Below are 14230 nucleotides of genomic sequence, written 5' to 3' on the forward strand. Positions count from 1 at the left end.
TTTCGTGCGTCCCCTGCTGGGAGTTGACCTGCAGGGAACCGGCCTGCAACCCAGACATGTGCCCTGACTGGGAATCGAACCGTGATCCTCTGGTTCGCAGGCCCGCACTCAATCCACTGAGCTACACCAGCCAGGGAAGCTTTTCTAATCAGGAACTAACAATGGCATCATCTGAATCTTTGGTAACATGCGCTGAGATAGGATTTACCTGTACCATCACTCAGGTGTTTTATATACGGGATCTTACGTCAGGTCAGTTGGGACTAAACAGGAACTTCAGACTTGTTTTCAGTGTATGTGCTACCAAAGGGATCCCTTAAAAACAATATTTGGAGAACAGACAAGAGTGACAAATGGCTTTGTGTCCTACCTGAAGCTGTTAAAGATTACCACATACCATAAACCATTGCAGTTACATTAGGAAGAGTTATCAATCAAGAAAGCACCTGTGTCAGTTCTAGACCTGGCAAAGATTCAAATTGCCGTTAATTCTGGACTGCTGAAGTAGTATCAACACAGACATGTAGGTGACAGTTGCCTCTCAAAGTGTGGATGCTTGTTTATATATTTTTTCCTTCATAGAGAAGGGTGGTACAAAATGCACTCAGGGATTCTTCGTTCACAATTTTTATTTCTTGCAATTAACTTTTGTATCTTCAAAGTCGATTTGTCTTTTAAAAAATTAATACTTCTTACTCATACAATCCACCTCCCCTCCCCCAAGTAAAACAAACCCAGGGAAGGAGTAATTTAGGGGGCAGTTGAAATAGGTATTCTAGGTGTGTGACAAAGGCTTCTCAGCCCACCATCCAATACATATACAACAAAATGGCAGCACCTCAAGTTCACCTGAATGGAGTCCCAAGTTCCAGCCCGAGGCAAATGATGCAAGTGAATGCATGGGAATAACAAAATGGAAGCTTAGTCACTGGCTTCTGTTTACTTTCCATGGTGGTTAGCAGAGTCTTCAAACTGTCTTACTTGGGAAAGTCAAAGTAAGCAACTACAATATATAGAGCAATATTTTGACCCAGCCAAGAGCAATTTTAAATGAAACCAGAAATAATTTACCTGGGCCACAGAAATGAATTTATGTTTTTTCCTTAAGTCTCCAGCACCTGAAGTAGCAAGTTCTAATAATGGACTTCTAAAGGCATGCAGTTTTTCACACATCTACTTCAAAGAATTTCTTCCACTCAAACATAGCACAATCAAGGATAAATTTTCTGGAGGCACAGGAAGAGCACAAGAACAAGTAAGTATATGCTGAGGCATTGTGTATGATCAAGATGGTACACTTCATATACAGAAGCAGTGAAAGCTGTTAAAGTGCTACTTTACAAAGGATAGTCTGACATTACACACACAACTCAACTGCACTGCTAAATAAGGTTGTCTTTATTTTCTTTTTCCTTGCCCAGCCCTAGCTAAACAAAATAAAACTACAGGACTGAAATTAACAACCCATTAAAATCAGCAATAAGTTATGAAAATCATAAAGCTTTTTTTTTAAGTAATTAAGGGTAGTTAAATTATTTAAAGTATACAAAGTTCAAAGAGCCAGGGGTAAAGTCTCCAAGAAGGCTTCCTGGGGTAAGGGAGAGGGGAGAGAGCAATGGGGAAACTTGGGAATTTGAAAGACAAAGGGAATACATGACATCAAAGTGCAGGCTAGAAATTTTGCTTAAAATAACATTTACGAAAATATTAATAAGAGCAACCATAGCACCTGCACAGTGGAACTGTGAGGAAGGAGAGAGACTGCCTGTAGAAAACCGGAAGCAAATCTTTACATTAAAATGAGACAAGTGTGGAACTTAACTATGTTAACTATGATAGTGTGTCTACTATAGATATGAAATGGTTAAAAGCTGGTAAGAGATAATGATTATAAAAGAAAACAAAAACAGCACTGACCTTTTTTCTACCTAGCCCAAACCTCATTCACTTTGTGCACTATAAAGAGTGAGGTGTGAGGTGTTTTATCATTATCAAATGCTGCATCAAAATAGATGATTTTTTCCCACGTTTTTCCACTACAAAAGACATCTATGTTTTTTATGGACAAGCTTTAAAAAGATGTCATTTTGGTTTTCAACACATACAAACAGTTATCAAAATCTGAAATAAAAACGCTGCCGTGGCTCAGACCTTGGCCTGCTAATCTGCGTGCACAACTCTTCTGGCCCACGCAGACAAAGAGGCACGTGGAACTTTCCCTTCTGGCCCCTCGATCCGAATGCACAGGCCCTGTGTGGTAGAGGCTGTCATGCATGGACTGCCCCCGTGCTGCCCAAGGGCCTAAAGGGTGGCTAACTGTGGAGCTGGCGGTTGGGTTGGTGCCCTAGTGCTAACAAGGCAGGATAAGGTTAGCTTGCTTAGCATGGAATCCAACAGAAAGCTGAGCTGCGTGATGATCCCTTTCAAAAGGCCTCATGGGAGTCTCTCATTTTGCAGAGCATGAAATGAGCTTTTATTTATTTTTTTAATTAAAGAATTGATCATCCACAGGCTTCATGATAAGCTGGCCCAGGCTGAGTATTAATAGCTCTTTAGCTATGCAAGATTAATGCCTGATTATCTTGTCTTGTCATCACTAGAGATTTGATTTTGTTTTTAGGACCATAAAGCTCAGGAAGGGTTCATAATCCCATCCTTAAGTATGTCTACACAATATACTAGGAGCAAACTAGAAAAGAAAAAAAGGATGGAATTTCCAATTTCAAATCAACCAAATCAAATCAAGAAAATTTCACACAAGTTTTCTGCTGCCATTAGAAATTGTGATTTCCAAAAATAAATATTATGAATATTTGTTCTGCTGGGGAGGCTCTACCTCGCTTTTGCTAAGTATTTGCTTAAAAAGAGGTCTTTATAACCTTTTTGTTCAAGTATGATTTTGTTTAGTTTAGTTTTAAAGAGGAGACTGCATCATGAACCCAATTTAAGAGATTGTTTGGATTGACTTGGCCCAGTGAATGTTTTGCCCTGCACTGTTATATCATGCTGGGTTCTAGGAAGTGAACGAAAGTTTGACACTGGCACTGGAGTAACCCTCGTCACTCCCAATACTCTGCAGGCTGCTGTGGTCATCAATGTCACTGATGCTGGTGGTACTGATATTGTCCACTTCTCCATGGGAGAACTCTGTGCTTTCAACATCCACTTCAATCTCCTCTGCCAAAGAGGGGGGGAAAAAAAAAGAACATTAGTAATCTAGTATATAGGCACTTTAAAAAACTAACAGAGGAAAAGTGATTACTTTTTATAGTATAAAATAATTGTTGAACAAACTTCTTATCAGTGATGTCTAGAGAACAGAAGGAACCAAAGGTGAAGAGACACAGGGATAATTTTGCAAAAGGGGATGTCTGGTATACAGTGGTGGTCTCAATTTAGGCAGCAGGTTTACTGAAGCCTTTGACGCCAGTCTGTCTGGACCTCCCACCAAAAGCACTTGGCCTATTTGGGAATTAGTACTCAATATTAAAAGATCCCAACCCCAAGTGGTTTAACAACATCTGTTTTGCATTAAACTAGAAACTAATTCTTAGTGCTGTTTATTAATCAGAGTTGCCTTTAAGGGGGAGAAAAGCATAAACTTAATATAGGCAAACTAGAAAATTTATCCATCCAGGCCTTTGGTGGTATCATTCTACAGAGAGCTCTTCAGACTTCTAGGATTCATTAAAATGATCTTTGACTATTCAATAACCAAAATAAGCCAGTCACTATAAAGTGGACTCTATGGGTTTGTCTTCGATTTAATTTTCTCACAGTCAAATATAGCTTGAAATGATGACCTGATGCTTAAAACTCTGGATTATACTGAGTTCTATAGTAAAGATCATAGTAAAGGCATTTATTTCAGTGGTGGTATTTAACTTTACTTCAAAAATCAAACATGATGAAAAAAACCCTATATACATATGACCCAGCTATCAATAGGTATCTTGTTAAATAGTACATACACAGTCACCAATAATATAAATCAATATACAATTAAAAAATAAAAGGCAGCTGGAAAACCGTTTTCTCCTATAACAACTAGAATGAATCCAAGGTTCTTCAATTCTCTTAAAACAAACTCAACACTTGACGTTTCACAGTTGGCACTGACTTTCAGGGTTCACACTGATCACAATTGCTTTAGGAAAAGTGGATTCTTGCTGAGCGCAAGAAGACAGAATAGGTTAGTTTGAACAGTATAATTTTCAAAAGGGCTTGTTGTTTCAAAAAGTTTTAGAAATCTGTTTCTGAAATGCAGGCAGCTGTCCAAACAAGCTGTACAAATAATCCTATGAATTCATAACTATTTGTTTCATACCCATAATGCTTCACAGGCGATTTAGTGTTTCCCAGCATCAGAGAACACTTATCCAAACTATAATTGAGAAATAAAATGAAGACAGCCTATCTAATAGAGAATGCTGAATTCAATCAAAACAAACTAAAACGAGAGACTGCTCTAGCCAAATGGATTAGAGATGTTACTGAAAGTTACTGGGAAAGAAGGCTGCCAGATAAGAACAAGAACAGTACTAGATAAGGCACTAGCACACTGGAAATACTAAAAACAAACAAACAAGCAAACAACCAAACAAACTATAGTGAAGATAGACCCTCTTTAAAATTTGGAGGTGGGTAGGTACAAGGAGGAGATAACAGCAGGAAGAACAGTTAATGCCTGAAGACCTGACAGGATACACTGCTAGTAGCAGCAGAAAAAAGATTAGGATCAAAGACAGCCCCCTGTTTCAGGGGTATTTCTGCTACACCTCACTGTCACTCATAAATGTAGCATGTCCTAGAGGTTCTTGCTGTTGCCACTGGGAAAGTTCTATTCTTTAACACTGAGTGCCACATAAAAATATATTTTCATATAAGCAAAACAACAATAAAACCAATAAACCCAAGAACTCCCAATGTGTGTCAAAGGGATCAAAAACCAATTTGAAAGGCACCTACAGAATATAGAAAATTTGCATATTAAAAAGAAAGACTATAATGGATTTGAACACATTCAATACATGAAAATATGAGTTCATAAGATAATCACAAAGAAACTGTAGAACAAAAAGCCCTATTAACTCTGGAGGTTGCCAAGGCACCAACTTATTCAGAAAACTGATAAAGCAAAAACAAGCATTTATCCCATCTTCCCTGTATCGTCTTTATTTCAGAGTAACCAAAACCTTAAGGAAATGCTCTTCTTTTTGGAAGAAAAAGCTAAATGTAAGAATAATGGAATTAGAAAATCACTATTTTGTAATACCTAATGAAATAATGACCAGGGCGATAATCACCAATGATTGCTCAAACTACTCAGTGAAAGGCTGATGTGTTTTCATAAAAGTATCCAGATGACAACACCTGAACCTACTAAGCACCGTTCTCACTAGAGAAGGACAACTAGACATACAGCAGACACCAGGAAGGGCATAGCACCACCTATGAAGTATTCTTGCAAAAAAAACCCCAAAACACAAAAAAACAAAAAAAACCCTGAATTTAATCAAGCAACTAGATCAACCAGTTTACAAGAAATATGAGGTACTGTTAAATGATACCATGAAGATTGAACAATCCAAATCTAAAATGTGAGACATTCATTAAGAAAAATGACTGAGTTCTTCAGTTTCTACAATAAATAAATGGTACAAAAAAAAAGTGGGGAGGGAAAATTTTACAGATTAAAAAGTACTTAAAAGGCACAAATTCAATGTAGACTTTGGATTAAACTTTGGATTGGTAAAATGCCATTTTTGAGAAAATCTGTCATGACATTAAATAAGATCATTTGATTTTATTAATTTTGAGGGATATGATAATAATCTGATTACATTTTTGAAGTCTTATTTAAGATGCATACTGAAGTATTTAAGGAAAACTTATGATAATGTTATCTGGGATTTGATTTAAAACATTCCAAACACAATTGTGAGGGTGAAGGTGGTAGAAAACAGACAAAATAAAAATGACAGAATTGTTGACAACTGTTCGAACTGAATTATGGGTACATGAGAGTTCGTTATTCTATTCCACTTTTATGTATGAAATTTTCCATAATAAAAAGTCAAAATAAATTGTGCAAATTTTTTTTTGTTTTAGAATTCTCAAGAATCTCATGAACCTGATTTTCCCAAATGTAAAATTTTAAAAAGTTTATCTCTGGGATCTTTTATTGTGGTGTGAGGCCTGATGTAGAAGCTAGGATGAATAGATTAGTAAAATTCAAAAAATTTCTTTTTGGTAGGCTCTTCTCAAATTCTGCCAAAGATAAGTGTTCTATGGGCAGACGGAAAGAGAAACAGAGGGTGTGGCACTTTAAAATATAGGTAACAAAATTAATATCACCAATAATAAGACATATCAACATCATGTATCTTCCTGATACAATAAATTGAGAAGGGCACAATATCACTTCCATGATATTTCTTCCCCCAAATATATAACCTCAATGTAAAAATAAGAAAACATCAGCCCTGGCTGGTGTGGCTCAGTGGACTCAGCCAAGGCCTGTGAACTGAAAAATCACTGGTTCAGTTGCCAGTCAGAGCACATGCCTGGGTTGCAGGCCAGGTATTCAGTTAGGGGTGCACGAGAGGCAACCGACTGATGTATCTCTTGCACACTGATGTTTCTCTCCCTCTCTTATTCTCTCTCTGAAAGTAAATAAATAAAATCTTTAAAAGATTTTCTAAAACATCAGACAAACCCAAACTGAGTGACACTATATAAAATAATGAGCCAATGTTCTTCAAAAATATCATGGTCATGAAAGAAATAGTGAAGAACTGTCTAATGCAACATGAAATCCTGCCCTAGATCCTGTATCAGACCAATGATATTAATAGGAAAACTGATGAAATTTTAGTAAGATCTACAGATTAATAACAGTATTGCATGAATATTAATTTCCTGGTTGATAACTGCACTATGATTATATAAGATGTTAACATGAGGGAAACCTAGGTGAAGGGTATATGCATATGAGAACTCTAATTTTCTGCAGAAAACTTACAACTTTTCTCTAAGTCTAAAACTCTTTCAAAGTAGAAAATTAAATATATATATATATATATATATATATAATCAATAAAAAAGCTCCACAGTTCATATGAGCATTACTAGACAATGTTGTGATTGCATAAAACCTAGAATGTTTCAGTGTTGGCCAAAGAGAAAAAAGCAAATACAGTGCTTCCAAACCTACCCTCCCTAAATCCAGATACAGGGATTCTTAGTATTTCATTAGGTAAGGAGCACACTGCCTACCTCGCTCTGAATCAGAGCGATCTGAAGAAATAGTTGATCCAATGCTGTCCATTCGTATTCGTTCCATCTCCTGAGGACCCTGGAGCTGTTCCAGTCGCCGCTTTAAAAATCTCTGTTCTCTTTCCAAGTTCTCTAGCTGGTGCTGGCTCTTCCTTTCAGCTTCTTCAAGTTTCTAAAATGAGATTTAGGTTTGTGTGTAGTCCAGTACAAACAGTAAAACTGATTTTTACCTAACATCTCAAAAGATTTCTTTGGCAAACATGAATATACAAGAATGAGAAGAGACCCCAAAACCCTGGAATTTATTTATAAAAACTTGTGTATTTATTCTTACATGTTTAAACTTCAGTCACCTTTAAAGTACTCTCCATTTGATGCAATGCAGTTTTTGAACTCGTTGATTCAGATGCCTTTTAGTATTCCTACTGTGTTTTGTTTCACCTCTTCTATGTCAGCAAAATGTTTCCCTATGAGGACTTTTTTCATCCAGGGAAACAAAAAAAGTTGCTAGGGGCCAGATCAGGTGGATAGAGAGGGTGGGGCATGAGGGTCATGCCTTTTTGGGTCAAAAACTGCTAAACACTCAGCATGGTGTGGGCGGGTACACTCCCAGCATCCATCATGAAACAGGCACATTCACTGAAAGAGTCTTCCAAAAAAATTTCACTGAGGTCGAACGCAGTCTCACACAACAATGCCAGCTGGTACAGTGATATAGATGGGTTCCTAGAACACTCACCTAGTGGGGGAAGCCTGTTAATACAAAGGGTCTACCCTCCAAAAGATAACTTGTTTATTGGGGGGTACCCCCATGCATATATGTGTATGTGCATATAAAAACACACATAAATACATATTTTTAAACATCAAAAATAGTTTTTCTTCACTTTTTTTGTGTATAATGAATGCCACATTACTAGAACAGTATGGAATTCCCAAAGTCTGTACAGTTATCTCCACAAAAGAGAACCTGCTCTGCAGTGTGGTTTGATGGAAAAACACGAAGGCACACAGACAAATGAAGTCGTCTCCACCAGAGGGCACAACCGCCTTGTCTCTGGGTATCATCAGAGTAATTATTTTTCCAGTCTTCCCAGCTCTTCAAATGACCATGCTGTCAAAACAATTTAGTTTGATCAGGCTATGTTGCCCCCTCCCATCAGATTAGCTGACAAATTTTTGGATTTCTCTTGAGTCAGTTTTTAAGGAGGGCCCTGGTGAGCTGGTTGATGTATATAAACAGAAATCATTGCTTCTAATGAAACCAAGACTGAAAGAATCATGGGCAAACATGAAAGTTAAAATTCTCACCTTGATGTGTGCTTTGGCTTTGTTGAGCAAACCAAGTGTTGTGTGCCTGGTGCAGTCTGGTCCTAGTGGAATCAAAACTTTTAAGCGTTCTAAACACAGGCGCAGATGAGCTCGTCTAAGACAAAAAAGTCAAATCACAGTCTGAATAGTCCACTAGAAACATCCTAAAACCTATTTTAAGACAAATAATAATTTGCATATTGTTTAGTCTATTACCATGTTGCGTCCCCACTTCTTCCTTATCTGCAAGTGCAGGCATGCCTACTGATTTTCAGTCTGCCATTTCTGTGTGCCCTGCAACTACTGATCACTTCAGATTGTTATCACCACTGGTAATCTCTGTCACAGATGATTTAATTTGAACCCACCCCACAAACTATCTCAAATGGATGTAGGAGAGCATACTAGGGCAATTGTATTTGATTCTGAATGCCTAAAACTGCAGGCTAGAATAGCGGTTTTTTCAGCTAGGGTGCCCTGAGTACAGTTATTGAACTCAAGATTTCCATTTCCTCACCTCCATCTTTTACACACACACACATACAGCTATCCTACAGTGTTACATGTTATATACCAGCTTGAACCATATGAAATTTATGATATTCAACCATTTCTCACTTATAAAAATGACAACTTCATGACAGCCAATACAATAGAAACAGCAAAATTCTGCAACCAGCTAGGAAAATAGGATTAGGCAAAATACATGGGTCTGTGATCAATTCTAGCCACTGAAACCACAACTTATAAAACAGTCCCTTGCTTCCTAATATTTCAGTGTACCAGCTCATTGGTTTTTAATTTTTATTTCTGTCTCTCTCCCTCTCTCTTACTCTACCCACTTGCAATTTTCTATATGTGGGGAAAAGCCAGGTGAAAAATCCTTTACTAAAAGTCATCGCATTCTTTAATTTACCTATCCTGTGGGCAAGTTAGGGGAAATTTCTCCTGGAAATGCTAGCAGGCAGCCTTATGGATTTACCTTCCCCATACCCTGAAGGAACTATGATCACCATGATGAGAGTCCTGGGTACGTAATTCCACTGTAAAACAGTATTAGTCCACACCTTTGGACCTGTGTTTCATAAGGCATAACATAATTCAGCAGTTAACAATATATCTGAAAAGAATATTCATAAATGTGTTCATAGTTTGCCCCTACCTCTTAAAAAGCTATACCTGAACATTTAACAAGTGTCTCAAATGTACCAGGAACAAACATCTTCCACTTTTTCCTCAAAGAGGGCCAAAATGGTTTCATTAGCTTACTCACCAAACTATGCTCTGTCTTAATATACATAAAATAATGTCAAGTGAAATTCTCGAATGCTAGCATTGTAAAAGAGGGGTACACAAGCAAGGATGATTAAAGGTAGTAAAATCAAAGATTTGGCTAGTGAATTATTAAGATTCTCCCAGTACCCCCTAGCCTAGCTATAAAGGTCTGTTAGTATTTCCACTCCAAATCTACTGAGTTCAAAAATTCAACTCTAATAATTAGCTCCAGGCTGAAACCTGACATACCTGATGTGGATAAAAGAGTTTTTATTTTCCCTAAATCAACAGATTCCCCTTAATGTGATTTAATAATTAAAAAGTTACTTTCCTCCCCTGCTGTGCTACCTCAAATCACAGATCCATTAACAAAATATTCATTTTTAACTGGAAAACCTCTCAGGTGAGGTCTCTCATGTGATCACAGAGTGCTCTTGTTGAGCAGACTAAAAACAAAAGAAAACTCACTGTTAAAAATGTCTTTAAACTCTTCATTAGGGTCATTATAGCACATACCTCACAATTGCACTGATGCCATGACTGGAGGTCGGAGAGAGTTACTGTTGCCTTGGGAACCTCACTAATAAATTAGAGGTCCCCAAGGGCTCTGACTTAAGTCATCTTTAAAAAGTTAACAAAGCAACTGGAGAAGTTAACAAGTATGTTGCCACCATAACAACTTGCCGATTTTGTTTAAAGTGCTCTAAACAAAAAAATTCAGTGTATATATAGGAAATACTTTTTAGTTTAAGAAACTTCACAATAATATCTTTATATCACGGGAAAAATGGGTGGGTCAATTTTCTATTTTGTGAGATATAAGTTAAAGTCATTAAAATCTGGGCAGAAATTGACTAACACAATATTAAAATGTCTACATTCTATTTTTTATTTTTAAAAAGATTTTATTTATTTATCTTTAAAGGGGAAGGGAAGGAGAGAGGGAGAGAAATATCAACATGTGGTTGCCTCTCTCATGCGTCCCCTGCTGGGAACTGGCCTGCAACCCAGGCATGGGCCCTGACTGGGAATTGAACCACAATTCTTTGGTTCGCAGGTCTGTGCTCAATCCACTGAGCTACACCAGCCAGGGCTTGCTCTCTCTCTCTTTTAATCATTCAGTTGTATACTTATTAGATGACTTTTGTATACTCAGCAATGTACCAGATGCTTGCTTGTGTGGGAGATGTAAAAAAAAAAGAAAAAGCAAACTTTAAGACTGTATAATCTAGACTGGAGAACAGAATATATTGTTTTGTTTCATTTGGTTCATAATAAAATGAGTCATACAGACAGCACAGCAAGGGCAACAGAATCTGAATGAAAAAAGAAGAGATTGTAATTGGAGGAGGTAGACATAAAAGGTTGAAACTTGACTTTGGACTTCAGGGATACTGAATTTGTCTATGAAAAGCAAGGCTCTTCAAAGGTAATTAAAAGAAGAGTAAAGAATTAAAGTTCATATTTGGGACCAAGTGTAAACCTAAAATTAAAAATATCTTAGTTTTTCCATTCAAGGGAAAGCAACTGAGTTGAAATTCTATAAAAAATATATACGCCAAGTTTAGCAGTCTGGTGATCTACAACAGCACAGTTAAACCAGGAGATACACAGGTCAAGGGAGTGAGGTGTAAGAACGAACAAAGAAGGCACACTGTCCTCTAAAATATTTTTTATCACCTACTGCCAAACATTTCTTCAGTCAAGTAACTGTAAGTGTGCTCCAAGAAACAGCTTACACCAGTAAAACATATCCTGAGATATCACGTCTCACAAAGGCCAATGATGCCATTTTCTATGTTTTATAAATACAGTCCTCAAAATAGGTAACAGTATAAAGGATAAGTGGTGAATGATGTCTTCTGCCTTCCTGTGGGAAAGGTGTATCTGTGGAAGCCAAATGTCTTTTGTTACAGTTTTTGTACTTGGAACTGAATCAGGTATTTTGAGAGTAGAATGACAAAGGGTTAATGGCAGGTGAAGGATAGCAGGTAACCAAGGGGATGCCACCCACATTTTTCAAAGCTGCCATCCAAATGCTGCAGTTTTCCATATGTGTTTAATGCACGTAGGTACATACTTTCAAGAGCAATGGATACCCCGTGACTGTAAACTGTATGGCAAAATTCTTCTTCCCTCACAATAGCGCTTTGCTATTCTCCACCCTTTCTCCCATAGTCTCCCTGCTGGTAACCAGATTGCAAGCTTAACCACCAACGACCTAGAAAGGCATATCTTTTGATGCCATCTGGTCCTTTCTTTTCTTGCCTTCATTGTCACGTGACTGGTGGCTCAGGAGACTCCTGTACGTGTTTGACAAATCTTAGGCTGTGAGATACTGGTGGAAGAAAAGCAGATAGGAGACAGAGAAGAAAAATGCTCGGTTTGATTTGAAAATCCTTATGCCCTGAGGGAAAAAAATTGCTAGTATCATATATACGATGTTTTTCAAGTCTCCAAGGAGTGGAAGAGCTGACAGACAACATGGATTCTTAGGCATGACCTGCACGTTTACAAAGTAGGGTAAGAAGGCTGGGGAAAGTTCAGGCTGCTGTGCTGAGGAACACTAGGCTGGCAACCAAAAGAAAAAACCAGACATTGTAAAATCTATGGAACTAGACTTGATTGAAAATGAGAAAAAAATTTAGCTCCCTGGTTAGCATTTATTTAACTTTTCACAACACATGAATGGCACGATAAAAATGATAAAACTAAAATCTTTCCTAATTTAGTGCAAGTAACTGTAAAGTTAGGATTAGACACTGTATCAGGAAGTGCCCTCTGAGAAAACTCAGGTTCCTTGCTGAGAGACAAGGAGCAAGAGAACGGAGAGGTACCAAAGTACTTTTATTTTCAAAGATACTTTGAGGTCTATTTTAAAATGAGATTTAAAACTGAGTTTTACCCAGGGGAAAAGGCAATTCCCAGTGACTAAGCCTGTCAGAGAGAAGGTCCTATTAAAATTACCCATACCTTCAAAAAGGGCAAGCCCCTTGTGGGAAAAGGAACAATTGGAGTCTGTTTGGCTTTCATTTTGGTTGACAAGGATCATTTTCCTCTGAAGGAACCAAAGCTGCTTTTGATTTCAAACCTTGTAAACTCTACTGCCAAACTGAAATATCACAGAACATGAGGGGAAATGATTCTGCTATGAAATGGCCCCTCCTAGTAGCTGTGACATTTTAGAGCACAGGTATATCAACGACAAGGAGCACATAATGTTGAAGGAGAAGAAAGAATTCCCTTTCAGAAAAAAACTGCAAGTAGCACACGATGATGTTTTTCAAATTGTCTCTGGAAACTCTAATCCCTCCGCCCAACAATAAGAAATTTAACGCGCCTGCCCAGTCTCACAAAACATCCACTGGCTGATGCCCTTGAAGGCACAGTCCTTCATTGGAACTTGTCTTTCATTCCTTCACTAAAAGATACCAAGACTTTGCCAAGTAACTAAATCAAAATGGAAAACAAGTCAAGTGATAGGGACAGTACTTGCATTTTCCTCTTTACTGAATGTTACGCAATAGGCTTTGAGTTCTCCCTTGAGCCACATTCTTCAAAGCTGCAGTGGCTTTGGCCAGGTTTCCCAACTTGTTACACAACGCTTTTGCACATGACAGCAACTAGCTGCTTATCCTACACATTTTATATCCCAACATTTCTCTAAAATTCGATGTGTTGAGAATCTTCTGAAAATCTCCAAAATTTCTCCCCCAAATCTGCCTTCCTGCTTTTATGAAAAACGACATTAAAAATGGATCCAAATATCAAACATATTTATGCAGCTAGTGAATTTTGTTTAGAAAAACAAATATCATCACATTCTGCCATTCAGCTTATTTTGTTTGTGAAATAAGACAGCTTAAGCCCTGGCTGGTGTGGCTCAGTGGACTGAACGCCAGCCTGAGAACAACAGGGTCACTGGTTCGATTCCCAGGCAGGGCACATGCCTGGGTTGCTCACAAAGTCCCCAGTAGGGGGGCACATGAGAGGCAACCACACACATTGATGTTTCTCTCCCTTTCTTTCTCCCTCCCTTCCCCACTGCCTAAATAGAAAATAAATTTTTAAAAATTTAAAAAAGAAAGCTTAGACAAGTGGTTCCCATAAAATAGCATATGATATTATGTTTCACTCACAACTTATACATTATCTCTTTCACAAAAAATAAATAGACTATTAACTCCCAGGTAGTAACTTGGTAAAGGGCATTTCCCTAGCGTCAGACCTGATGGGGGTATAATGGGGCTTAATGACAACAACATAAAAACTCAGGAGAATAGCTAGCACCCTCTTCTCAATTTTCAAATAAAGATGCTTTCATTAATATTCCTCTTAATTCAATCGGTATTTTGTACAAAAACAA

At 37.7% G+C, this 14230-nt stretch overlaps 1 protein-coding gene across 2 annotated transcripts in view; it reads right to left on the minus strand.

Moving 5' to 3' along the window:
- Positions 1-618: 618 nt before the first annotated feature.
- Positions 619-14230, minus strand: part of MXI1 (MAX interactor 1, dimerization protein) — a 76347-nt gene continuing 62735 nt past the window's right edge. The window contains exons 4-6 of one of the 2 annotated variants that reach the window (XM_037063965.1): positions 8590-8704; positions 7279-7450; positions 619-3177 (exon numbers count right to left, since the gene is read on the minus strand). In XM_037063965.1, the coding sequence (XP_036919860.1) occupies positions 3014-3177; positions 7279-7450; positions 8590-8704 (451 nt within the window). In that variant the 3' untranslated portion in view covers positions 619-3013. The remainder of the gene's footprint in view (positions 3178-7278; positions 7451-8589; positions 8705-14230) is intronic. The other variant, XM_037063967.1, reaches the window with a different exon arrangement.

The sequence above is a fragment of the Sturnira hondurensis genome, unplaced genomic scaffold, assembly GCF_014824575.4.
Source record: "Sturnira hondurensis isolate 20B ecotype Veracruz unplaced genomic scaffold, ASM1482457v3 Scaffold0014854, whole genome shotgun sequence".
NCBI classification, from domain to species: domain Eukaryota; kingdom Metazoa; phylum Chordata; class Mammalia; order Chiroptera; family Phyllostomidae; genus Sturnira; species Sturnira hondurensis.